Source organism: Astyanax mexicanus, chromosome 11 (genome assembly GCF_023375975.1).
Source record: "Astyanax mexicanus isolate ESR-SI-001 chromosome 11, AstMex3_surface, whole genome shotgun sequence".
NCBI lineage: Eukaryota > Metazoa > Chordata > Actinopteri > Characiformes > Acestrorhamphidae > Astyanax > Astyanax mexicanus.
In genome coordinates, this window is record NC_064418.1 from 4,969,802 (window position 1) to 4,996,951 (window position 27,150).

At 35.9% G+C, this 27,150-nt stretch overlaps 4 protein-coding genes across 5 annotated transcripts in view; 1 reads left to right on the plus strand and 3 right to left on the minus strand.

Moving 5' to 3' along the window:
• tbc1d4 (TBC1 domain family, member 4) overlaps positions 1-2,268 on the minus strand; it is a 54,356-nt gene extending 52,088 nt beyond the window's left edge. For both annotated transcript variants that reach the window (XM_022680621.2, XM_022680619.2), the window contains exon 1: positions 1,146-2,268. In XM_022680621.2, the coding sequence (XP_022536342.2) occupies positions 1,146-1,559 (414 nt within the window). In that variant the 5' untranslated portion in view covers positions 1,560-2,268. The remainder of the gene's footprint in view (positions 1-1,145) is intronic.
• A 2,372-nt stretch (positions 2,269-4,640) lies between these two features.
• On the minus strand, positions 4,641-8,093 carry commd6 (COMM domain containing 6). Its single transcript, XM_007227788.4, has 7 exons — positions 7,819-8,093; positions 7,113-7,171; positions 6,879-6,944; positions 6,713-6,789; positions 5,965-6,133; positions 4,992-5,144; positions 4,641-4,898 (listed from the first exon to the last, which is right to left on the minus strand). The coding sequence occupies exons 1-7, from the start codon at positions 7,841-7,843 to the stop codon at positions 4,848-4,850; spliced, it is 600 nt and encodes a 199-aa protein (XP_007227850.2). The 5' UTR covers positions 7,844-8,093; the 3' UTR covers positions 4,641-4,847.
• Positions 8,094-10,448: 2,355 nt separating this feature from the next.
• On the plus strand, positions 10,449-17,959 carry grtp1b (growth hormone regulated TBC protein 1b). Its single transcript, XM_007227790.4, has 8 exons — positions 10,449-10,552; positions 11,904-12,043; positions 12,197-12,355; positions 13,418-13,542; positions 13,815-13,911; positions 14,711-14,883; positions 15,719-15,904; positions 16,906-17,959. Exons 1-8 carry the CDS (start codon positions 10,488-10,490, stop codon positions 17,002-17,004), a joined length of 1,044 nt encoding a protein of 347 aa, XP_007227852.3. The 5' UTR covers positions 10,449-10,487; the 3' UTR covers positions 17,005-17,959.
• On the minus strand, positions 17,831-25,653 carry lamp1b (lysosomal associated membrane protein 1b). Its single transcript, XM_007227789.4, has 6 exons — positions 25,292-25,653; positions 23,333-23,517; positions 22,811-22,933; positions 22,056-22,122; positions 21,802-21,969; positions 17,831-20,806 (listed from the first exon to the last, which is right to left on the minus strand). Exons 1-6 carry the CDS (start codon positions 25,350-25,352, stop codon positions 20,667-20,669), a joined length of 744 nt encoding a protein of 247 aa, XP_007227851.3. The 5' UTR covers positions 25,353-25,653; the 3' UTR covers positions 17,831-20,666.
• Positions 25,654-27,150: the final 1,497 nt, after the last annotated feature.

The window sequence follows — 27,150 nt, forward strand, 5'->3', positions numbered from 1 at the left end:
ACTGTCCTGTAAAAAAGTAGGTCCTGGGGTTACTTTTGGGAAGTGTACCTCTTGATTTGGGACCACTGACTGCTAGACATGCCACTACGATGCAGTCACACAAAGCATTTTGCCCAGCTGACAATTTTTGAGAGAGGAAGCATTATTGAAGGTCATTTTGATTCATTGCCCACCATTTAGGTCATTTGCAGAGGTGTCACAATGGTGACAATTGATAGGTTAGAGTTTGGAGTTTAGAGGCCTTGTGGTGAGTGCTTCAATCCTGCCTTTGCTGTTTAGAAGTAAAGTTTTTGACTTTTTATCCAATCTTTTTTTTATCCCTGTGGAAATATCAATTATAGCTATAACTTTTTATTTTGACTTTTGACAACAATCTCATATATTGAAGCAGATTGTCTACCTGCATAACATTGCCCAAAGTCAACAATTAAAAAAAAAAAATTTAGTAAGTTTACAAAAAGAATCAGAATATGAACTCTGTTTATACAGAGTTTACACCGCTCTAAAAAAAGACCACTTAATGGTATTGTTTTTCCTTGATTTCACCATTAAAAACCTCTGGAATATAATCAAGAGGAAGATGGATAATCACAAGCCATCAAACCAAGCTGAACTGCTTGAATGTTTGCACCAGGATTAAAGGCATAAAGTTATCCAAAATCAGTGTGTAAGACTGGTGGAGGAGAACATGTGAAGATGCATGAAAACTGTGATTAAAAACCAGGTTTATTCCAAAAAAAGATTGATTTCTGAACTCTTAAAACTTTATGAATATGAAATTGTTTTCTATGCAACATTTGAGCTCTGAAAGATTTTTGTTGTTGTTGTTATTATTTCAGCCATTTCTCATTTTCTGCAAATAAATGCTTTTTATTTGGGATTTGGGAGAAATGTTGTCCATGGTTTATAGAATAAAATAACAATGTTCCTTTTAAAAAGCTAAATCAGAGCTCTATATTTTTAGCATGCTTTGTTACTAATATATATTAAAAGTTAATTTAAAAAACAAATAGATACATTTGTTTTGTTGACCAAAGGGCTACACTATTCCACAGAAGGTTAAACAAAGGTTAAAGATGTGGGTTTTCTGGATGTATGAAATGTAGCAGCCCTTGAAGAAAGCCCTAATAAAGCCATGCATGTACCTGGTTGGGCTCTCCAGCCTTGAACACATGGCAGGCCATCTCGGACTCGGGGTCTTCGGGCTGGCTGCGGATGAGGTAGGCGAAGTAGCTGAGGTCATGGCTGTTGTGGATGAACCTCGAGATGAACTGCGCCTTGTGCTCGAAGATGAAGACGGACGTGTTGCTGCTGTTGGCCGGCACGCAGCGGATGACCGGCGGGGAGAGGGACAGCTGGACCTGGCGGGCCTGAGCGGGACCGGGCTCGGTCCTCTCGCCGCGCCTGCGGATCTCCGCCACCAGCCAGGGCAGCATGGGCAGGGTGGTCCTCCGGTCCAGAGAGCTCCAGCCCAGGTACCAGAGGGAGAAGCATTTATCGGGCTTGGCGGTGCTGCTGCTGGAGGAGGTCCCTTTGTTTTCATTATCCTGTCCCTCCATCTCTTATTATTCTTCTTATTCTTCAAAGAAGGACAAAGAAGAATAAGTAGTTGTAGACTAAATAAACCAAGCCTGGGAGGCTGTGCTACTCCTCCACCTCCTCCTGTCCTTCTTTCTTCTCTCTTTCTCCTTCTCTCTGCTGAGTTTTAAAAGCACGGATACCCCTCAGCATGTGTGAAGCTCCAGGTTAGCAGCCTTGTTCCTGAAGCCTCAACCCCTCATGACTTCTCCAAGGCTTTGGTTCATGGAATAGTTAGGGAAAAAAAGTTAACCTAGCTATTCTAACACGTTTACTGCAGCAGAACACAGAGAAAAAACGGAGTTGCGGTCTTTTCTGTCCATTCTATCCTTTTCCAGAGGCTGTAAACCAAATAAACAAGCCTTATCCATTCAGAAGCTCTGCAGTAAGTCAATAAGGCACCAAAACGTGGCGTCTGAGGCGTGTAAACATAAAAACACACACTCAAAACACTCAACCAGAGAGAAACAGCAGCATGAAGAAGAAGAAGAAGAATTATCCAGTCCTCTCCTCCTCCTCCACACACTCAGCTGTGGACGGAGCTGACCGGAGAAAAGCACTGAAAATCAGCGACTCTCTCCTCTCACTTTCTCCCGGAGATCATGCTCTCTGTCTCGGCCGTTTCTGATAACAGCCCTGCCTCGTCCTCTGGCTCCTCTCCCCCACCGCTCAGCTCCTCGGCTCATGGGGGGCGTGACTTTGCAAAAGTGGGGGTGTGGTCTTGTGAGGCTGTACAGAGACGAGGCGTGGCCTTGCGAGGCTATCCATAGAAAGAGGCGTGGTCTTGTGAGGCTGTCCAGAGAAGGGGGCGTGAACCTGAGCGCATGTGGACAGGCAAAGGGAGGACTGGCTCCTCCCACCGCACGTGACTAAACATGCCCCTCCCTCCACACACGTACACACACACACACACACGTACATAAACAAAAGTTGGGCTTTGTAGTCCAGTCTTTGTGGGGTGTGTCCGTACATGTTCCGCATTACTGAGCAAAAATATTTTTTTTAACTAAAACCAAAGGTTTTATTCTGAAAAATGTATGCTTTGCTTAAAAATGGTATTTTATACCTCTTTTTACACGAATTAAAATAGGTCTATGGGCTATACAAAACATATTCATCAATAATATGCTACTTTTTTTTGGTCTATTATTTAAAATCGCCATAAAATACATTTAATTTGTGGTTGCATAGTGACAAAATGTGAAAAAGCTCAAGGGGTATGAATACTGAATACTTTTGCAAAGCACTGTAAATGACAAAATATAAATAAATAAAACTGCGACAGAAGTACAAAATGCATTTATTGAAAGTACTAACATATCTCTCATCTTCTGACTTGCCACAGATCCCCCCATCAAACAAAGTCTGCTGGCTAATCCTGCTGTGAACTGTCTGACATTCTCATCCAGCAGATACATCTGTCTGTTGCATAGCCAAACTCTGCTTCAGATGTATTTAAGGAATAAATGGTCTTTAGCTTAAAACGTATTTTTTCAGTATTAGTTCATGGAAAGTGAGGCAGCAGTAAATATGAAAACTCTGATAACGTGTATGATCACTTGTGGTTTTGAATAATAACATACTTTACATGCCTCTTTGACTTCTAGGAATCGCAACCACTGGTTTCCATTCTTAATACTGTAAAAAGTCAGTGCTCAAAGACTTAAATTACTTTTATTTGAACAAACTGTCACGTGACATCTCAGCTTTGTAGGTTTGTTTCCCAGAAGCAGCCAGGTGTTCTCTATACTCAGAACACAGAGAGCACATACACATGCTAATACAGTTAGCGCTGAATGCTGCTACTGGCCCGCTTGTAACAAGATGCCATAGATGCAAGCTCTCTCCGTCCCAGAAATAGATAAAATATGCAGCACATGTAACCCCATCAGAGCCACCCTGTGGCCTTGTGGCCTACCACACTGCAGAAGAGCTTCTCCAGGTCCACACGTCTGGACTGCCACAATCAAAATATCACCAAATCACATCATTCTTTTACCATTTATGTTCACTTACTTAGCTAACCTCTATTAAAAAGAGTTAGAACAGACATGTTGAATGTAACAATAAGATGAGCATGGTAAATAACATACAGAACTTATAACAGCACCATTACTGGCTTTATTAAATTCCCACAGGACAATGTTGACTTGGTGGATAAAGCACTCTGTGCAGATGTGCTCACTTGTGCATGTGTTTGTGTAAAGGTGCCCAAATTCCACTTGTGCTCAACACAAGTTTTGTACGTATGGTCGTCTCTGTCAGAATGCAGTTACTGAGTGTTTTTTAAGTTATTTTATATAGAAATAATACATGTTTTGATTTTGGCTTTGGTGGAAAGAGCTTAAATGCATTTTTATGAGGCTAATAAATTAAGATAATACAATATTTAAACAAAATTAATGTATGTTTTATAATACTTAAATAAATGTAAAATGAATGAAGCATAGCATGCAATTAATAGATAAAATATATGACATTTGTAAAGAAATTACAGAATGACTCAAGGGTTAGTTGTAACATTAACCATCAGAAGTCTGGAGAACTAATACAACAAAATCAGTTATTCTGTAAAATTATAAAAAAAATTGTATCCAAATGTCGAAATCCATATGATTACTGAAAAGATATAATTTACGTAAGTTATATTGTATGCTCTTGAAGAATCTATGGATACCTTATTTCTTATTATATGCACTTCTCTTATTGTTCATTTGGAGAGACCTAACTGTAGCTGTGTTATAACTAACCCCCGCAATGTGGAGACTGGACTATAATTTGAAGTTTCACAGAAGAGGGAAACCTCTGATACACTAAAGAATTTATGCCAAAAGTCCCATACACAAATCAGATGGATTTTTCAAATAAATATTTCTGTTAAAAGAGAAAACATCATTTTTAGAGAAAACATAAAGAGGCTTCCAAATCACATGATACCATTTTAATCTGACTTAGATCAATTATGATTGCATAATTGTGTTATAAATGCAAGCAACATCAGTTTGGTCAGGTTGAAAATGGCCTTTTTGTGTAAAGTTGACATTATATAAAGTAAACAGTAGTTCTATTCAAAGCTCTTTATTCAATGCTCTAAAAAAAGCATGCAAAACAAAGTGCATTATGGCATGGATTAGTTTCCCACTGAGGGGTTGTTAAAAGGCACAAATAAATAACAAAACAGCTTGAATGTAAACAATTAGTAAATACTGAAGTATTCTACATACAAAGAAAACATACAATAAAAATACTGGAAAATTGGAGCGGAATTTCTACACAGTCTCCAAAACAGACGCCATTTCCTTGAACTGTTTGAAGAAGTTCTGAAATGGAAAAAAGCAGAAAAATGAATACATGTTCAGCATTTAGCACTTATTGCTAATAAATGTGAAGTATTAGAAATAATTATGACAAACCTTGAATTGAAGAACGGTCATCTCAAATGATTTATAAGTGATTTCTCCAGATGTGTCTGCGATTTTCATCAGGACTGAGATGTATGGGGAGTTGAGGAAGCGACATGTGTCAGAGCTCACAGCCATGCCCAGCTTCCACTGTATATCCACCAGCTGAAAACAGAAAGTGGTGTTACACACATTATAAATACAATTTAAATATACTATAAATAAAACTAAAACATTTAAACACTTACGCAAACTAGTACGTCATAAAATAACTGCAGTAGAGTTACCGTCAAGGCAAAGTGCACCAAGTAAAAAAATAACTTGGTGCATTAAATAACTTTAATAAATAATTGATGCTCCTGATACACCAATTATTTTTTGCCATCTGCATTTCAGGTGCTTTTCCATAAAGCAATTTATTATGTATGAGAACTGCAATAGACACATTTTCTTCCATGGTGTTTTATTGTTTAGCTGCTTCAGCTACAGAGGAAAAAAATAAATTCTATTAATAGCAGAGCATCCTTTTTAATAAACTGGAGCCTCAATACATGATACAAGTATCAAATGTTGTCACAAGCATGTATGTCGCATAGGGGTTGACAATATGACAAAATATTATATTAAATATAATTAAAGACTCATTTTTTCTTTCTTGAAAGACAATATAAATCTTGATATTCTGACATGCATCAGTAGTGACACATTTTAAAGAAATACACCATATCATATTTAGTTCAATTATTTGTATTACTGTTTTTCATGAAATATGAAGATGACAAGTGTTTTTTAAGCACTGACCAACTGCAGATTTCAAAAAAGTATATTGTTTATTGTAATAACAAAATCTATCCCAATGCAATAAAATACTGTCATATTGCTCACCCCTTAATATAAAATAGTTTAAAGTGGAATTTACAGTTCCACTACGTTTTTTAAACCAGAACTCTCCATTTTATAAGAGTATTCTGAGGATATAACTCACCTGTCCAATGCTGGCCATGGCCTGGGCCTCCTGGTGAGCTTGTACAAAAGAAGCATTTTCAGTCCACAGCTGGTGCACCACTTGTAAAGCCGGTTTGGTCCATTTAGAGCTGGCCTCACCTAATCTAGTGATCAGGTGATCAGCAGTGAGTTTGCTCTTCGCAGCTGACCTGCAAGAAATTACAGAAAAAGGAAAAACTTCTTTATTCCTTATATCAGCAAGATGGGTCTACACTCCATCATAATCTGCTGGTCAGTGATTACATTTACACAATATGACTATACTCAAACACAGCATTACCTTTGACCCAGAAATTAAAGCACTGTGACAGCACAACCTTCTCACTATGAAGGTCGCAGGATTCATGGTTTTAACTATTTTTAGCAAAACATTTTCCAGGACCTTTTTTAAAGCATTTAATTTTTTTTATTGTGATACACAATAGGTTACAGTTATTGTGACAAGCCAGTACAGCAATATAAACACTAATAAAGCATTAGATGCTAAAAAAATCTCTGTGACTATACAGCTAAACCTTTCCAGAATGTTTTTTCATTTTTCAACAAATCTTTGAATTTTCAGATTTTCCAGGACAAATGGGAACCCAGAACATCATTTTCCACATGACTTCAAATAACAGACATCCAAAATTTGTCTCCTAAGAAAGTTAGTAAAGGTAAGGATGACATAACTGTATGGAGAAATAACACAATTTAATTTAGTAAAAATAAAGACAGATGTACTTTACCTAAAATGAAATGACAACAGCCTTATAACATCCTGGGCTGATTTCCAGTCAAGGTTTACTCCTGCTCTTTGAAATTTCTATTTCAAAAAGAGACAACAGTCACAAACACACAGTCAATATTGTGCAATTTTGCGAAACCAAATATATATAGGACAAAAAAACTTACATTACAGTTTTCCACCAAGTCTACCGCACTGGTCTTTCCTTGAAGATGAAGCAGAATCTCATGACACTGGAGAAATAAAAAAGATTGTCATCATATCTGTAGCCTAAATAATAATATATCATATTGCCAAACAGGCTTAAAGAGATTTAGGATTTAATTACTTAAATACAAAAAACGCTGCATCTAAAAGACATTATAAAAAAAAAAAGCAGAATAAATATGTTTAGTTCTTACTGTCTCCGAAAACACTTCTGATGGCAGCTTTCCAATGTTCCCGACCACAGCATCCACATCTGGAATGAAAGAGTACTATGAATTAGCAGGTTAAACCCTTTCAATCGTCTAAGATCATCTGTCTGTGAGTGGATTTGGGTTTCAATCAATATTTGGTTTTAGAACCCTGGTTTTTAATCAGTTTTTATGCATCTTGGCATGTTCTCCTTCACCAGTCTTACACACTGCTTTTGGATAACTTTATGCCTTTACTCCTGGTGCAAAAAGACAAGCAGTTCAGTTTGCTTTCATGGCTTGTGATCATCCATCTTCCTCTTTATTATATTTAAGAGGATATTAATTTGGTAAAATCAAAGAGCTGTATAATAATATGTAGTTATAGATCTGATATTATTACTAGCAAACATTTCATAGCTGATACCTGAAATACTGTACGTATCTACTGTACGTTTTTACTAGTAAAATAGCTATTATAGAGAGCTTGAATTAGAGTTTTTTTTATATTAAAAGTTTAATCTAATAGTTTAATAGTATCACTTGTATCATTTTAGGCTAAACATTTCACCATGAGGAAGTTTTCTTGGCATAGATAAACAAACTTACTGGAGAAGAAAGGGTTTAGCTAACTCAGGACAGAAATGAATTGATATATGAGCTAATATAAAATAAAACGTGTTTAAAGCTTCTATTATTTAATAAAACTCACCAGTCGACAGCTCCATTATTATCATTAATCAGATTTAGGGTTGTCTAACTCTCCTCTTCTCCTCTTCTCCGCTACAAAATCCAACACAGAAATCAAATCCCGATCCCAGACTGAGGCTTTTCAAGCGCTAAAATAAGCTGCAAGTGCTGTGGTCATTTCTACATGTTAAACTTTCGGTTATTTATCTAAAATAAGGTTAATATTTGTATTTTACTGCAGGTTTACAGCTCTACAAAAACACACCGAGCTACTACTTCCGCAAACGACACTGCTCCTCGCTGATTGGCTGAGATGAACATCGAGTTCTTAAAGGGCCAGTCTGAATTTAATGACATCATAGACTCATTTACAAACCATTATAAACCATTATAACCCATTAAACAGATTACACCCATTATAAATCCATTCATATCTATCATTTGCTCTGAGTGTGAGAGAAAGACAGGTTCCCTGGTCTGTATTATTAGTCTCTCATTCTGATTACATTTCTACACAGCTTCTATTGGCTTCATATGTGTTTTTTATTACTCACATTCTCATAGATTATGAGTTGCTTTTACATTAGCCATAGATTATATCATTATATCTTTATATCACTCTCTTCTCTGTTCTGTTATTTTTGCTCTTCTGCTACACTACCGGTCAAAAGTTTTAGAACACTCCCATTTTTTGTCCTTTGTCCCATTTTTGCAATTTAATCTCTTTAGGTCCAGTCAATAACCGAAAATGGTACAAAACCCAGTGTACAAAATTAGGCAGTAAACTGCCTGGGAAAAAAATAAACTAAATATTATTATTATATTATACTGTACTATTTTAGTATTGTAAAAAATAATACATTTTAAAAATATATATAATATTAAAAAATCATATATTGTTTAAAAACGAGACGCAATAATTAGCAAACAATTCATTGGTTAAGAGCTTACATATTAACTGATAGATTCTGGACAAGTCAGAAGTTAGCATTCATTTGACAATATGTTTTAAATACAAAATATGCTTAAAAAAAATTCTAAATTTCGATAATATTTTTTAACACAAATACATTGTTGTACATATTGGTTTTTTTTTTTTTACATTAGTACTAATTATACAGTTTGATGCAGAAGAAAGTTGAAGCCACAAAAGTTTCAATTAAATTATGATTACCTAATAATACTTTTTGAGTTATTTTGTCCCAAATAAAATTTTCCTGACTGATATCATCAGGCTTAGATTCAGTTTTACAGATTTTTGGGTCAAACTTTCTATGCAAAAGTGGCATGTGGAATTCGAAACCCCCATTTTTTCAGGTCAAATATACAGTTTATGAATGTGATAATTAATATTTCATAAATAACCTATTAGTCAGGAGCGCACTGTGCACTAAGCAAAGGTTAGACAGCTGCCTAGGGCCCCAGGTGGGTCATTATGAAGCATGGGATGCTGGTGATGATGCTAACGCTAGTATAGATAGCTTTGACTATCAGACACCTATAACATATTTTTTAACACAGATAAGCATGCTGTTTTGAATGGTAATAGTTCTGAGCAGACGCTGGTGTTGTGCTGGACTACTCATTAAACATGTTTAAATTAACTATCCTTAGACATGCAGTTTTAATAATGAATTAAATTGGCTGTCCAAAAGAGACATTTACATGTGTACACTGTTCGAATCCTGAGCCTGTAGCTCCACCTGCTGATAAAAGCTGTCTTTTCAGTTTAATAGACAATAATTTATTAAAACACACCAGTTCAGTTCTAGGATAAAATCTGAAGATGTAGGACTTCTTTTTTAATATACATACTGTACATATTTATATGTAAAATGTATATATGTTAATGTCATTATTTACTATAAATAAAATTTAAAAAGGCAATATATCTGGGTACATAAACACATGTTTAGATATGTATCTATCAAACATTCCTCCCAGAGTAGCAGCTGCATTCTCTATTATATGGGTTAATATAAATAATTAAAAATAGGAATTTTGGGACAGCTGCTGTATTTTATTGTTGTTAAAATATTCATTTTTAGTTTCTGTGATTTAAACATTACTAAAATGTAAGACTTGTTTCTCCTATTTTTAGGGGTGTTGGGACCCTATTGCAGGGTGCATTTACAGATCACTTGATCACATGAAAATGAGAACGTTTTAAAATGCAGTGCAGTCCAAGACCAGAGTTAATCCCTTTTCAGGAACCTGACCCCATATTTCCTAATGTGAACACCCCTTTAAATGAAAGATTTCATCAACTTTAAGTTGCATCCATTGCTGACATAGCTTGTCTAACACCAAGCATGGGAAAAGGGAGTATAAAGCCCCCCAGAACTGAGATATGAAGACAGTGGAACCCATAGTATATGGTGGCATAAGGAGGTGGATCAAGGCAATCAAATCCTCACAGCAGTGCTCCAACAGCCACTTATTACAACAAAAGCAGCATTAACTATTTTTAATTCTTTTTATTTCTGAGGCATCCCAATACATTTAACCTGTTTAATTACGCACAATTTCCATGCACCTGCTTCTCCATGTACATATTTGAACAAGGGCTGTAAATCCAGGTTGTAAATCCAGGTAAAGGGCGGGGTTTGTGTAATAAGTCACAGAGAAAGCAGCAGCCTGAGGACAGAGCTTCAGTATAATGAAGCTGTAGAGAGTCCAGGCTGAGCGGAGATGAGTCTCTTGGGTGGGCATGAAGCTCCTGAAGGCGAAATGTCTAATGAAAAAGACTGTCAGAGGTAAGCTATATATATACTTATACTTATACAAGATTAATCATTATTAATATCCTGTTCTTATCCTACATCAGAGCTGAAAACTAAGCCCTGAAACACCTGTATGTCAGCTGTCAGGTGTATGTCAGGTGATACACGTGTGTACAAGTGTGTGTGTGTTCATGACCAAGAGGTCACTGCTTGCTTGTTGTGGATTTAAATGACAGCCTAATTCCTCTTTTATTGCCCTTTTCATGTTAATCGTTGGCCTTCTGTGTTCCGTTCTGATTGAGGGATTAAGGGATTAACACTGTAATATAATAAGGTCAGTTTAGAAAGGAATAGAAAGGACGTCAAATCACCTGTAAAGAAGCTGAAGCCGAAAAGAGGATGGCTTCTACAGAAGAATATTAATCCTACACAATAATCCACAATAGACTACCTCGTGAGCTGCAGGATGAAGTTTTGCCAAGGTTCTCACCATCACCCAACCTAAATATTGTTGGAAATCTGTTGATAGACCTCAAAAAAGTTAATTAATGTAAAATGGTTTAAAAATCTTACAGAACTAGAAGCTTTTAGCAAGAAAATTGGTACAACTGAAATAATTGAGCAGGTAAAGTGGATTTCAGATCCAGGCAGTTGCTAGGCTGGTATTTTGTGGTTCCAGGTGGTTTTCATGTTAGCATGGTGTTACTAAGTGGTTGCAAGTGTATCCAGTATAGTTGCTATAGTGTTTCGGGTGGTTGCTTACGTGTTGTCAAGTGGTTGCTAAGTTATTGTTAAGTGGTATCTTTATTGTATCCATGTGTTTTCTACATTTTTGCTATGGCTTTGCTATGTGGTTTCTGTGGTATCCCAAGTGATTGTTTTTTGTGTTGCTAAGTGGTTGCAGTGATGTTGCTATGTGGTCCCTGGTGTTTACAAGGGTGTGGGTAGTAAACAGTTGATGTGGTATCCCAGGTGGTTGCTATGATGTCTCAGGTTGTTGCTCAGGTGTTGTCAGGAGGTTGTTATTTATTGTTTGAGTCCTTGCTGTGGTATCCCAGGTGGTTGCAATAGTGTTGCAAAGTAGTAACATACTGTTTGCCGTGGTGTTGCTAGGTGGTTGCTAAGTGGTTGCTGTCATATCCCAGTCGGTGCTTTATAGTGCAACTACATATCATAAAGTGTCTTTTACTCACTTAGCATATCATAATAACAGATGATTTGACCATGGAGTGCCCAAACGCTTACATGCATTTCAATGAAAGATAATTCATATTCACACTCATACTACTCATACTTAAGTAATACAATTACTGTAATATAAGTATCACATTTAATTATGATAACAATTAACATTTTAAAATGTTTGTCTCCTCTCACAAACCAGAGTAGACCAGTATGGATTTGAGTGTTCTGAAGATGTTAACCATGAGGAGGTGTCTGAGTATGTAACTGTGCTCACAAGAAGAGCAGAAAAGTGGTCCAAACTCTTAAAAGAGGACAACAAGGTGGATAAGAATCTAAAAGGTGGGTGAGATACATCCTCAAACACTCCAAACAAACACATTGAACTCATATTATTCTTATTAATGAGTGTTCATGTGTGTGTGTGTGTGTGTGTGTGTGTGTGTGTGTGTGTGTGTGTGTGTGTGTGTGTGTACACGTGTGTGTGGTTGGCAGTGAAGCGGTACGTGAGAAAAGGAGTGCCTAATGAGCATCGGCCTCTGATCTGGATGGCAGCCAGTGGAGCTCAGCAACATCTGCAGATGAACCCTGGATACTACGCTTCTCTTCTGAAGGCTCGCCATGACCAGAAGCTGGAGGAGACTATACGCACCGGTCAGTCTTGTCCTTTCAGCCTCAGCTTCTTGAGGCTGTGAGCCTCAAGTTTCACATAATGCTGACACTAATGTGCAAAGGCACATACACACACTGCTTGTTAAGTTCTTGCAGAGAATTTCTGCGAACAGGACAGACCTCTCTGGAGCAGGTAAACATGAATTTGGCCCCATGACTACCAGTAATGTCATGTGTGGTCTAGAGTAGCAAAGAAAGACTTCATTAAGTGAAACAAAGCTCTGAAACTAAGAAAAAAAGGAGCCATCCAAACTGTTATCAGCAGCAAGTCCAAAAGCCTTGGTCTGATATAGTATGGGGGGTTCTGCACTTCTGCAACGCAGCATTAATAGAGACGTTCAGACTACACAACATTTTTCGACATCTATCACAATGTTCACTATGTCATAGTAAGCAGTCATATTCTTTTCTTGTCTTACTCGGGGAACTGGCAACGCTACACATTAGTCACCGACCAATTAATGTCCACATACTTGTGTAAGTTCATAGGTCATCACGAAGGAGGAGGAGCAAAGAATCTGACATTTGTGTCTATTAGTCAGGAAGCACATCGTGGAACATGTCAAACTAGGGGATAAAATACAAAATATTCTATCATGCTAGTCTTTTCTTCGGACTGTCATACAGCGTCGCTCATGTCAAATTACTGAACATATTTGTCACTCGCAACACTAAAAATTCAAATATGGCGCAGGCAATTGGTACTTTTGGCAGTGTGGGCAGTGTGCCAAGTCCTGCTGAAAAATGAAATCTGCTTAAAGATATCAGCAGAGGGAAGCATGAAGTGCTGTAAGATTTTCCACACTGCACTGACTTTAGACTTGATAATAAAACACAGTGGACCAACACCAGCAGATGACATGGATTAACATGACACACCTTAAGATGTGTTTGCAGGACGAATGGGACGAATTAGCAAATGAACATTTTGAGCTCCTGTTGTTGTTTTAAATGATGTTCTCCTCAGGAACAATCTAAAATTGAGAAAGATTAGGAATCAGATTTGATCTAAATGTTCTAAAGGTTTAATTTCCTTTTTTTCAGACCTGAACAGAACCTTCCCAGATAACATCCACTTTCGAGACTCCTCCCAGATGTGTTTACAGACGGCTCTGTATAACGTGCTCCTGGCGTACGGACAGCACAACAAGGATGTTGGTTACTGTCAGGTACTGCGCTGGTTTTCATATCAGAGAAAAGAGAGATACTGCATGTTTCTTACTTTAAAACACCCAGAGTGAAGAATCCATTTACATTCATTTAATCTGTAATCAGCTGTAGATCTTTTGCGTTGTGTATTCAGTAAACTTACCCGGGGCTTTTGGTTTTTATTTGTTATTTGATTAGTCAATACTTCGACTTAACCTGTTCCACCACAGATCTGCTCAGCATTTCAGTACTAAAATGAAAGTAAAGTTAATATATTTTTTTCCTTTTTCAGGGAATGAACTTTATTGCGGGATACCTCCTTATCATAACCAATGATGAAGAGAAGTCCTTCTGGTTAATGGATGCTCTGGTGGGCAGAATCTTACCTGGTCAGTGTGTGTTTTTACTTTTTTCTTTTATTACAAGTGAAAACGTTGCTTGTTAGATCAGAAGTAAAACTAAATCAGCATTGTATATTGTGTTTGTATATGTAGTAAAATAACCACAGATCACAAGAACGGAAATGCAAAGATTATATACACAAGTGATCAAACAGAGAGAGATAAAACCATTCTTAATTTTCAATGAAAGTTAATGTAAAAACTCATTTATTTCAGTTAATTATGGAGAATTTCTATTGGTTCATTCATCAATGCATTTTGACACAGTGTAAGAAACAGTTTGTGTTTTTAATTTATGTAGTGAACCAAAACTATCTATTTTTTTAAATGGACAACAACAATATTATGTTTGCTCATTTTAACACTGGCTTTTTCATATAACAACATTATTTTGAATTACAAAATTAAGTAATTAAATATGGCTGCTGTTTTCAGCATCGCAATGCATGATTTGTCATTGTTTAGGGCTAAGTGTATAATAACTGTATAATTGTATAGGGATAACATTATACAACACCATCAAAACCCCTCACACACAAGTAACTTTAAGATTACTTACCAATTTGATATGGTTTACAGCATGTGTGTGGAAAAACCCAACTAAAAAAAATCCAGCTCAGGACCAGTCTTGCATGGTTTGGGTTGATTATGCTCATAGATCAGCTAAACCATCAAACTCAAGCTAAAACAGTTTGCACAGTGTTTGAGGTTGATTTGAGGTTAAATTGAGAGGAAATGTGTAATCAAAACGAGAAGATGAAGAGATGAGCTCTGCTCTGTGTTACAGATTACTACACTCCTGCCATGCTGGGCCTGAAGACGGATCAGGAGGTGCTGGGAGAGCTGGTGAGGGTTAAGGTGCCCGCTGTTTGGCGAGTCATGACTCAACACAATGTGATGTGGACGTTGGTGGTCTCCCGGTGGTTTCTTTGCCTTTACATTGACGTCCTTCCCATGGAGGTGAGAAAAAGACACATAAAACAAGCAAAATGACTTTTAGTATGACTTTAATAGTAAAATATTGTGTAATAATATAGTGTTTTCACATCAGCATGTTTTAGTTTGTTTAAATCAGACAGTGATGCTGTGATGATCAGGCGCTGTGATGATACTCGGTAACACAGCATCAGCAACAGTTCAAAAAGAGGCGGAGTCTGACTTCACATGTATCGGAGTAGGCATGTGCTAGTCTTCACCCTCCTGGTGTTGGGGCATCACTGGTGATTGGGGAATCACTACTAATTGGCATTGTAAAGTGGGAAGAAAATGGTATAAAAAAGATATATGCACTAGAACACTAGTCCAGAACACAGAACCTTCTTCTTGTATTTAATTTCGTACTTAATAAGCAGAGAGAATGTTCTCCCATAGTTTGTTGTGATGCTTTTGGTGTGCATGTACTATTCCCTGTGTGAAAACAAACCAAACTATGGAGAAAACACTTTAAGTTTACACTTAATTAATTAACTAAATGTGTGAAAACAGCGTAACACATTCAGTAGGTTCTGAAACTGGTCCTCAAGCTTCAGAGACTGTTTCCATATTTGCTGTATTCTTGCTCCTAACACTGCTGTAGCAAGGCATTAATAACATATACACTGAATACCTGATACAGGTGTGTTGGAAGTAATAAATGCAGGCCATCTCAGGACTGGTTTGAATTTAAAGAGCATATAATTGTGTTTATATATATATATTTATATATAACATAAAACCTAAAACAGACAGTGTACACTAAATGTTGTAACTTAAATGAAGACCTGTATACCCTGTGTTGTACGTAATGTCTTGTCAGACAGTGCTGAGAATATGGGATTGCCTGTTCTATGAGGGATCAAAGATCCTGTTCCGTGTGGCCCTCACGCTGATCCGCCACCATCAGAACCTCATTCAGAAAGCCCAGAGCCTCCCTGACATCTGTGAGCATTACAAACAGGTCACCCGGGGAGAATTTGTGGAAGACTGCCACACTTTCATGCAGGTAAGAAAATTAAATATCCTGATATGCTCTAACCTTAATCTTAGTTATTTATTAATAGTAAGGAATGCACAGCTATAACATCTATAAATTCTGAAAATATTGCACCAATATCAGATGATTTATTTATTGAAAGCAGGATGGTTGTGCGGATGCATCTCTACTAGCTAACTCCTAACTCATAGTCTCTAGTATTTTTTTTTTTTTTTTTTTTTAGTTAACCTGTTTTAAATTTTGGTTTGTTTTAGCTGTTTTTTCACATTTATTTTATTGTATTTTTCTTTTTCTATTATTGTTTTTAGTTGTTGTTTATTTATATTTTACTCTTTTATGTGTTTAATTTTATTTATTTATTTATTTATCTGTAGCTGCATTTTTATTAGTTTTATTACTTTTTTTTACATATTTGTATTACTATATTTGTTTTATATATTTTTTAAATATCTTATATATCTTATTAATTTTTTATTATTATTTATTTACTTTATAATTTTTTTGTTTTGTCAATCCCTTCCCTATTTAATTACTCAGTTACATTGTAAATGAGGGCCACTCCGAGTTTAAATAAAGGTTGATTGATTGATTGATATAATTTAAATAATTATTATTTTATATATATATATATATATTTGTCATTGTCAACATATATATATATATATATATATATATATATATATATATATATATATATATATATATATGTGTTTTTTTTATTGAAGGAGTGAGAAAAGAGAAAACAATAATTATAATTCAGGGAAGTAAAGAAACAGGACAAATCTAATGATAGAAAAAGCCTAAACAATATCCAGTATAAGAGTACAGCAATAATTGCCGAAAAAATAAATGTACAAACCCAACACAGAATTAAGTGTTTCTCCCCTTTATCTTTCTTTCTTCTCCTTACTTCCCCGTTATACGTAATTTAAATAATTGTTTGTCATTTATTATGTGGTATATTTATTCAGTATGGTCAGTAAAGTCTAATTATTTTTATCTCATCTCAGAGAATATTTACAGAACCTGGGAGCCTCTCCATGTCCACCATCACTAAACTCAGGGAGTCGTGTCGACGCACTATACAAGCTCAGGAGTCTGGACACTAACTGAGATAAAAAAAACAACAGGTCATTCCATTTCCTTTCTCCATGTTATCATGTTACATATATTACATTATAGTGAATGGGATAGGGATGTAACAACACAACAAATTTGACTGTATTGATAAGTTGGTATTAATGTATTTAGACTAGAGGGTTTGCTTCAAATGTTGTACGTTTATAATGTTGAGATCTCTACTAAAATGAAAATAGAAACTCATTTAAATGTAAGATTAATGAGTTACACATTATTTATACTGCGGATCATAAGATACTGCAATCATATAAAAAAACGTAATTATATGTACAATATAAAATAATGTAAAATGATGTATACAATAATAATTACTATGTATCATTCCACTCCGAGTTATAAGCACAGGTGTGGTGTGGTGCAGTGGATAATACCACTGCCTGCCAGTGAGCTACCATGTGGGAGACTGGGGTTCAATTCCAGGTCTGGGTGACTGAATGCTGTGCTACACCAATAAGAGTCCTCGGGCAAGACTCCTAACACTACATTGGTCTCTAAATGTAAATCCTAGGCTATAGCTGAGTAATACTTTGTGTCACTCGGTTACTAAAAAATTTGCATGTATTACAAAGGAAAAATAGAAAAACCACAACCCAAAAATTTGATAAAAAAGTGTACCTTTTTTAATTCTTTCTGTGAATTAAAGAGGAAAAAACTAATTACAAAGCTTATAGTGTTAAATTAATTTCAGCTCTCACTATGTTAATTTATCATGAACAGCTTAGATTTAATTTTGACAAATTTGCTGTCTTTTACATGCAACCAATAATTAAAATAATAAAAACGCCATCACACAAATCAAACTCCATTCTTCCCTTTTATTTGTCATTACATTAAGAAATGGACACATTCTCTATTAAAACAATAATGAGAACTATTAGCAGTGGATTGCAACACATCATTCTCATTTTCTGCCCCAAAGCAGGGACACAGCTGTCAGAGAGAACACACAGTAACACACCAGCAAAAGCAGATTATAACACTCCTTTCATATATTCAGTGCGTCCTTTGTAACAGTAACTCAATTTACATATTTGTCACCCCTCTCAGGCTGTAAAGTAGCGTTAAATGATACTTGTCCCTCTCAATGAATCAAAAATCAAACCAATCCTGCTTCATATTAGTGTATAACAAACCCTCATTTAGCACAATACAGAATCCAAAAACTTCTGTATAGTCCTGTAACCACTTATCCAATCATCATATCCCTCAGTGTGCACAAATCCATAACATGCTGGATGGGGGGTAAGCAGGTCTGATGATTAACATTAAGCTGCAAAAATGTATGTGTGTATTTATGTATGTACGTATCAGAGTGTTTGTTACAAATGATCAATATTAATAAATACATTTGTTTGCAAACATCGGGTCGTACTGTAACAAGTAAATATTTTATATATATTTTTTTATTAACAGACAAGCTGACTCACATGCCAAATTCAAGTCATAAGTGGTGGGCAATAAGATGATTTGATCCTTTTTGAGATAAATCATGGCTTAGTGTGCATTTTTGAACACTGTCTAACTGCATAACTTATTATAAAGAAAGCGGAATTACATAAACATTGAATAAAAATCACTGTAATCACATTTTTATGACAAAATGTTTTGTAAATGTACCATTAATGCACCAGGCTTTTTTCTCTGTTGTAGTTCAATAGCCCTCAAATTATATAAAATACTATAACATATTATATTATGTGCATGTCCTAAAAAATGCCTTCCAGTATTATGATATTATATGTTTAGAATATTTAGAATATTTTAGACTATATTGCCCACCCCTATAAGTTACTGAGTGTGTTTACATGCACTTTATAAATCCGATTACTGCTGATAACCTCACAGTTTATATAATGGGAAAACTCAAGAGTTTATGTGAGTCAGGCATAAAATCGGATTTTTTGATTTGCCCCAGCCAATAAACTCAGAGAAAAAGAAGTATAACCCAATCTTCATGTGGCATTTTTTCTTTCCTTTTTTTTTTTTTTTTTAAACAAAATGAGCCTCAATCTGAACATATATCAGAAAGAAGATCCATAGATTTCATTGACACTGTGGAGGTCTTTTGTCGCCATCTTGTGGTGGGTGCTGTGTTAAATGCAGTTTGCTTATTTTAAGCACCAGGGTCTGTTTTCACTTATGCACAGACTGATTTTTGACCATTTTTGACCAAAATAACTCTGATTCTGGAACTGGTTTCATTCAGGCTCATAAGAACCTTGGTGCTTTTCGGCAAACCAGTCTGTTTTACACCAGTTTTAGCGGAATTGAGAATATGTCACAGAATACGGTATCAAGAGAGAGAGTTTAACACAACGGCCCTCAGTTTGCACTAAAAGAAAACCTACTATTTTCGGATGCAGAACCTATTTATTTTTGTTGAAATGCACCAAATGGTTCAAAATTAGGTGCACAATCTGGAATGGAGTCCATTCACAATGTTAGAAAAGGGTTATGAGAAATCTGAGCTAAAACTGAGCTCTCTTTATCTCTCGTTTTCCTAAATCTGATTTATTTTTATCTACCGGTTCTCTGAACTACTTAAATAATCAGATAACTGCAGTAATCCAATAGTGAATGGATTTCTAAGTGCATGTAAATGCCCTCACTGTTTTGTACATCTTTTTATTATTATTATTTTTTATTCTCATGCTCAATATGATCCTATGATGTTTTCATTGTTTTAGACGCAATAATAGCAGGATTAGAAAGAAAACCCCCCATTACTTACAATTTAATCTAGAATGTAACATATTTAAGTGCAGGGCTAAGGAGGAGGGAGCTGACCATTTTGGGAGGGCTTTAGTATTTTTTTAACAGCTCTCCTTCACATCATCAACAGGCATACCATAATATGCAGTGACCAAGGCTGGCTGTGGAATTTTACTTGGAAACAAAAAAAAAACAAAAAAGAACACCAGACTCTAAACTAACACCTACCATCATCATTTCCAGCATAGATCATGAGGTTAGGAGCAAGACAAGCGTTACGTACTCCCTTTTAGATGTGCTGAAAAAAAATAAAAAATAAAACAACCAAAGCTATAGCAGCTATTGTCCCTAAATAATCCTCCTACACCCAACAGTACGTTCTTTAATCAGACGTTTTTGACCTGTAGAAGCCTTAACCGTAACTTTACTGCAGTCGAGTGATCCAAGCCTGGGTTAAATCTAGCTTCTTTCAACTAAGCCACACTTTAACAGGAGATTCTATACTGAGAGTCAGTTTTCAGTCAGGCTATGGTTTATCTGATATATGAGATATGCAAGCTATAACAACCTTGTAGTGATGCTAAATGTCACCCACTTCAGAAAGTCTCAGTGGCACAGGATTATTATTATTATTATCATTATTATTATATTCTTACACTATTTTCCAACGTTTATACAACTCAAAGTCCAGAAGACACAGAGCCACCTCAGGCAATCAAGGGAATGGCAGCGTAGGAATGAGCAGGGCGGGTTAAAATGAGCAGGTTTAGGTGTTGTGCGTTTTGAGTCCACAAGGTGGTGGTAGATGATGTAGTAGTAGTAGTAGTAGTAGTAGTGGTGGTGGTGGTGGTGGTGGTGGTGGTGGAGGCGGAGGCGGAGGCAGCTGCACCTTCTGGCTTGGAAGCTCACGTGAGCAGGTTCAGATGGTCTGGTATCCAGCATGACTCCTCTTCCTCCCAATCAGGTAGGCCAACAGCACCACCAGCACCAGGCCAGCCAGGGCGGCTCCCACGATGATGGGGATCAACATGTTATCTTCATCCAGCGCACATTCTTCAGCTGAGGAAGAGAGTAAAAAGGAGAAGTCTTTATCTAACATTTTTTTAACAAATGTTTCACAGTTTCACTTTTGTTCCGAGTCAAATAACCATTTTCAGGACTATATACATGGACAAAAATCAATTACCAGGAATTACTCATCATGTCCTGTGACTTTTGCAATGTCAAATGCACAAGCTAAATAACCCTTCTGGTGATTTTCCTCCAGAAACGTTTGTCTGTTTACATAATCAATTCTGGACAGACATGTACTATGTGCTATGACTATGCACTATTAAATGCACTATTAAAACTATTAAAAAATAAATATGTCTGTGCGCCACACAACCATACAAAATTATAGCTTGAACTAGGCCTTTCACAATTGATACGTTATTAATTTATCATAAAACATGTGGACGTGAGCTAAAAAAAACGTTTTTGCTTATTTAGTAAGAAGAGCCACTTAACCTAAATAAGGCAGTATATCTTTGTTTAAATACAGCTTTGTTTAAATTTATTTGATTTCTATTTTATTTTAACCATAAGGATTTCTTATGTACTGGATCTTTTTAACAAAAAAAAAGCATTTCTTTTATGTGAAACCATACATGGCCAATAAATTCTAATTCAGATAGTCAGTATATATAAAATCCAATTGGAATGTCTTAATATCCCTAATAATATACCATCATTAAATCCGTGTCAAAAACTGCCTCAAATTATTTATTAAACAATAAGTAACAGGCCTAGCTTAAACACAGACCACAACTTTTACAGGTGTGGGCATTTACCAAGCTGTACCTTCAGGTAATGCTTCACAATGGATTTATACACTGCTATACTATGACTTTTAGCATATCAGGGTAATAATAGTGCGTTAAATTTTAGACAAGGCCTTTATATGTAAATATTTAATGCAAAAGCTGGTTTTCAAAGCAAATGGTGATGAAGAAAAACAACAACTACAGTTTGAGAGAACCATGAAAAAATATATAAAAAAAAAAAAAAACTACCTGCTCCGAACTGATTTCCAGTGACATTAAACGGCTGCACCTGAAGCTGGAAGGTACTGAGGGAGAAATTCTGCCCAACTTTTAAGGACTGTTCATCACGACACATGTAGGAGAACCCCACAGTTCCCTGCAGGTAATCCAGACTGGTGTTACTGACTGAAAGAGGCTCTGTGAAAAAACAGAGGTAACCCAGATCAATGCAGTTAACTTCCAACGACAATTATTTTTTCTAGTTAACCACAGCAATAACTTACGAGCCATGTCTGATGACTTGGCTGAGAGCTCCAGCCCACTGAGGCGATACTTGTTAGATGTAGAATTCTGAAAGATAAAACATAGGAAACGTGAGCAGAAGGACAAGAGAGATTCAGGAAATAATAATAAAAACTCTTAAGTAAAGCCAGTAAAAATACTAAAAAAGTTACCATGGGAAACATGTCTACTTATTGTTTAATCTTATTCTTTTAATGCATAATAATAATTATTTTGCATTAGTACATAACTGATGCTCAATCAGGCTTGTTGAAATTGCTCTTTTGGAAAGGCAGTGTTTTGGCAGGTTTTACCACTGGTAATCTGTTTTAACAACTTCAGTACATTTTCACAGTGGATTTAAGTGTAGTTTCCATTGTATATGCATTTTTCCCCTCACACATTACTTAGCGTATCATTAAAAATAGCATCCTAATTGTTTAGAGTGCAGAAATGTCCCAAGGATTAATATTCACTTTTAAAAATTTTCAGGCATGGCATCACTTACTAGCTGCATTAATTTAGAAACGTAGGCCCAAGAGGAAACATTTAAAAGGATTAGATTACCAGCAAAATGATCCAGTATACACTGGTTATGTGTGTTTTGTGGAGGAGTTCTACTTTTACTATTATTTTAAAAGAACAGCCTAAAGTGAAACAGAAAGATGACATCATGTCTGGCCAAGAGAAGGATAGAGAAGGTGTGAAAAGTGTTTAGACAACAATATTTTGTAATATATAGTGGAACTCAGCTGACCAAAGAGAATATGAAAGTCAGGTTAGTGTTGTCTTCTGTGAGTTTGAGGGTGGCACTGTCAGCTTCACAGGATCCAGAGTGCTTGGTCAGGTTTGGTTGCAGGTTTATGATCTCTTGGACGGCCTGCAGAAAAACAAACAAAAAAACAATAAAACGTATAGATAAAACCCACTGCAGGACATATACTATATATATATAATAGGATGATGTAAGTAGCTAGCTCTTGTTGCACCACATGACTAAACTTCAGACTGCCAGGTTATAGTAATATGCAATGCTCTACATACAGATGATCATCTAACCCTTGAACAGACATATAGAAACCAGAAGAACAACTTCATTACCATCACATACCACATTCTTTCAGTCAGATGATGGGTTTTTCCCAGCAGTGCAGGATACTGGTACTGCTATGATCAGGTGAGCATGTGAAAATCTCACTGCATTGCTGATGAAATATTGATGAAGTTAAGTTATTAAAACAGGGAGCTGATAAGTGTGTGTGTGTGTGTGTGTGTATACCTTGCCCTGAGTGAGAGACATGTAGGTAATGTTGAGCTGCAGTCCCATGCTTGCCATCAGGCAGGCAGTGCCGTTGTTGGTAACATTGTAGTCCCCTCGCTGGGGTTTGCCGGGGGGTGAGGGGGGAGGTGGAGGAGATGTGGTGGTCGGCACATCATTGGACAAGCTTGGATGTAGCGTTACAGCTGTAATGACAATATTATTAGTATTGGAATCATCATTTTTCAAGGTTAGAACAGAGCTAAAACAAAGCAAGATTAAAAAAGGCAACAAAAATTTTTAAAAAGATCATAAACATAACCAAAAATCTTAAAATAAATAAATAAATATAACAAAATATTATAAATATAATTAAATTAACTATAACAGTGGCAGGCTGTCTAAAAGTGGTTAGAGACGAGTTGAGTTTGTACTTGTTAACATGGAGTCTGGTACAACAGTTCAAAACTATTCTAAACATATCAGTCTTAGGCATCATATGCATACCAAATTTCCTGTCCTGTCATATAGCTTTCAGTGTTTACTGTCTCCATCACATGTGAAGATTTCAAGTTACATGTGACTCAGCAAGTATCTTTAATAGAAGAGCCCATTTCACATCAAACCACATATCAAAATCACAATTTAAGCCCTACATTATGCTAAATTGTTGAAGAATCCCTACTTTTTGATTTCCTGTTTGAAGTTTTTTTTGGGTTGATGTTAATGAATAGTAAACGTTTATAATGAATTTAATAAAACTAAAAAATGACACACAACCTAAAGTTTTAATGTCAGCTACAGAAAAGGTGTGCATCTTCAAATTATAGCTAACCTAGCTAACTATATGGTGTACAATCAAATGATACATGACAAGGGAAAGACAGGGCCAACACTCCAATAATAAAAAGCCTACATTGTGCTAAAATCTTGGAAAACCAATCCCTAGATTTACTTTTTAGTTTATTTGGGTTAATGTTAATGAATGGTTAAGTTTAATATAAATTTGATAAGACTTAAAAATGAAATACAACCTACAGTGCATATTCAAAATTATAGCTAATCTAGACAATTATATGAGGCACAATCAAAGATCCATAAGAAGGGAAAGGTAGGGCAAACACTGCCATAATGAAAGGCCTTAGAAAAGCTTCCAATAATAAAGAGCCTTAATTATGCTAACATTTTGGAAAAAACAGTACCTATATTTCCTGTTTAAGTTTTTTATAAGTTGAAGTTTAATATGAATTTAACTAAAAATGAAACTAAAAAATTACATACAACCTAAACAGTATTAATGTCAGCTACAGAAAAGGTGTGCATCTGCAAATCATTGCTAACCTTTTTGCTAAACTTTTCTATTTAATGTTTTATTGATTTCAAAGTAACCTAGCTAATATAATGGTGCAAAATCAAAAAGATCCATGAAAAGGAAAAGGCAGGGGAAACACTCTACCTATATTTCCTGTTTTTATGTTTTGTTTTGTTTTGTTTTTTTTGGGGGGGGAGGGGGTTGATGTTAATGAATGATTAAGTTTACTATTAATTTAATAAAACAAAAACAAAATACAGAACACCTAAAATATTAATGTCAGCTACAGACAAGGCGTGCATCAGCAAATTATAGATATATGGTGCATAATCAAAATATCTATTACAAGGCAAAGGCAGGGCAAACACTCCCATAGTAAAAAAAAAAAAAAAAGCCTTTTTGGCAGTGCTCATCATTACCACATGACAGACCCAGTTTTTGCAACATTACACCTGGCAAATGTGCTTCAAAATAACATGACTACTAATCATAGAGGCTTAGCTTCAGTGGTCAGTCCAAAACTCTTACTTAGCTTAGCTTATATAACAGGAGCATTTCTGATATTCTGAGATTCTGAGGCTAATAACTAATGAGCTAAAGAAGTAAACGAAATGAAAAAAAGAGACTTTTCAGCTCTCTAGCTTTTACACAGTGTGTCTCAGACTTACCCAGCAGCAGGAGGAGGGTGAGAGCGGCGGGCAGGGGCTGTTTTGAGCGCTGAGGGATCATGTTTCCAGTAAAGAACAGCGTTAAGAGCAGCAGAGATTAAAGCACTGAGGGCCTGAGGACGAGGAGGATGATGATGAACAAACACACACAGCTGTATTTACTGAGCTCCAGGCGGCGCGGGGCTGCTACAGTGCTCAGACCGGCTCCAGTGCTTCTTCCCCCGGACCCTCAGGAGCAGTATTCTCGGTGTTTTAAATCTATAACCTGGATAAACTCCGCTCACACAGTCCCGCTGCTCCGGTTTGTTTTGCTCTCATGGCCGCAGACCGCTCTCAGCACCAGGAAGAAATATTCAGTCATGTGAGTGAGTGGAGGACCACCCTGCGCATGCGCAGTTCAGCCCAGCTGCTAGTCTGAGAAGGTACACATACAGATGTACAGCTCTGGAACAAAACAAAAATAAGAGACTACTTAAAAATTATGTTTTTCTTTGCAATATTATCAATAGGAAAATGGATGATCACAAGCCATCAAACCAAGCTAAACTGCTTGAAATTTTGCACCAGTAGTAAAGGCATAAAGTTATCCAAAAGCAGTGTGTAAGACTGGTGGAGGAGAACATGTGAAGATGCATTAAAACTGTGATTGTTATTCCACCAAATATTGATTTATAAACTCTCAAAACTTTATGAATATGAACTTGTTTTCTCTGCACTATTTGAGGTCTGAAAGCTCTGCATCTTTATTGCAATTTTAGCCATTTTAGCTCTGGAAAAAAAATTAAGAGGCCACTTCAGTTTCTAAATCAGTTTCTCTGATTTTGCTATTTATACGTATATGTTTGAGTAAAATGAACATTGTTTGATTTTATTCCATAAACTACGGACAACATTTCTTCCAAATTCCAAATATAAATATTGTCATTTAGAGCATTTATTTGCAGAAAATGAGAAACGGCTGAAATAACAAAAAGATGCAGAGATTTCAGATCTTAAATAATGCAAAAAAACAAGTTCATATTCATAAAGTTTTCAAAAAAGAGAAAAAAAAGAAATCAATATTTGGTGGAATAACTCTGTTTTTTAATCATAACTTTATGCCCTTCCCGGTGCAGAAATTCAAGCAGTTCAGCTTGGTTTGATGGCTGTGATCATTTTTCTTTCTTTTGATTATATTCCAGAGGTTTTCAATTTGGTAAAATCAAAGAAACTCATCTTTTTTAAGTGTATTTTTAAGTCTCTTATGTTTTTCCAGAGCTGTATACTAGTGTATCTCAAAAAATGTAATTCAGTTCAAAATGTGATCTATTTTAAGTGTTTATTTATTTTATTGTTGATGATTATGGCTTACAGCTAATGAAAATGCAAAAATCAGTGTCTCCGAAAATTAGATTATATAAGACCAATTGGTACTTTTAGCAGTGTGGGCAGTGTGCCAAGACAAAGTAAGATAAGCATCAACAGTATAAATGAATGTGAAATCACTCTTTGGTACACAGCAAGCTACTTTATAACCATTAATAAACTCCTTTGTAAACTATTTATAAATCCTTTTAAAAGTGCTACCAATAGACCTTTAATCAGACTAATCATAACACTCTTCTGAAAGCTTGTTTTGTAGGTGTGTGTGAAAAGGTTTTACTGGCTTTTTATCCACCACAAACCAAATGAAATAAAATAAGATAATTTTCTTTAAACAGTTTAAGTCATAAGGCTTTGTGTATGTGTCTGTTCCTTTAAAACATTTTTCTGATCAGGCCTAAAGCCACATTTAGGTCTAAAGTCACATTCCACTTGTTTCAGAGAAGCTGACAGCAGCAGCAGGACTCACGTGAGTGAGAACAAAACATGGAGGTACA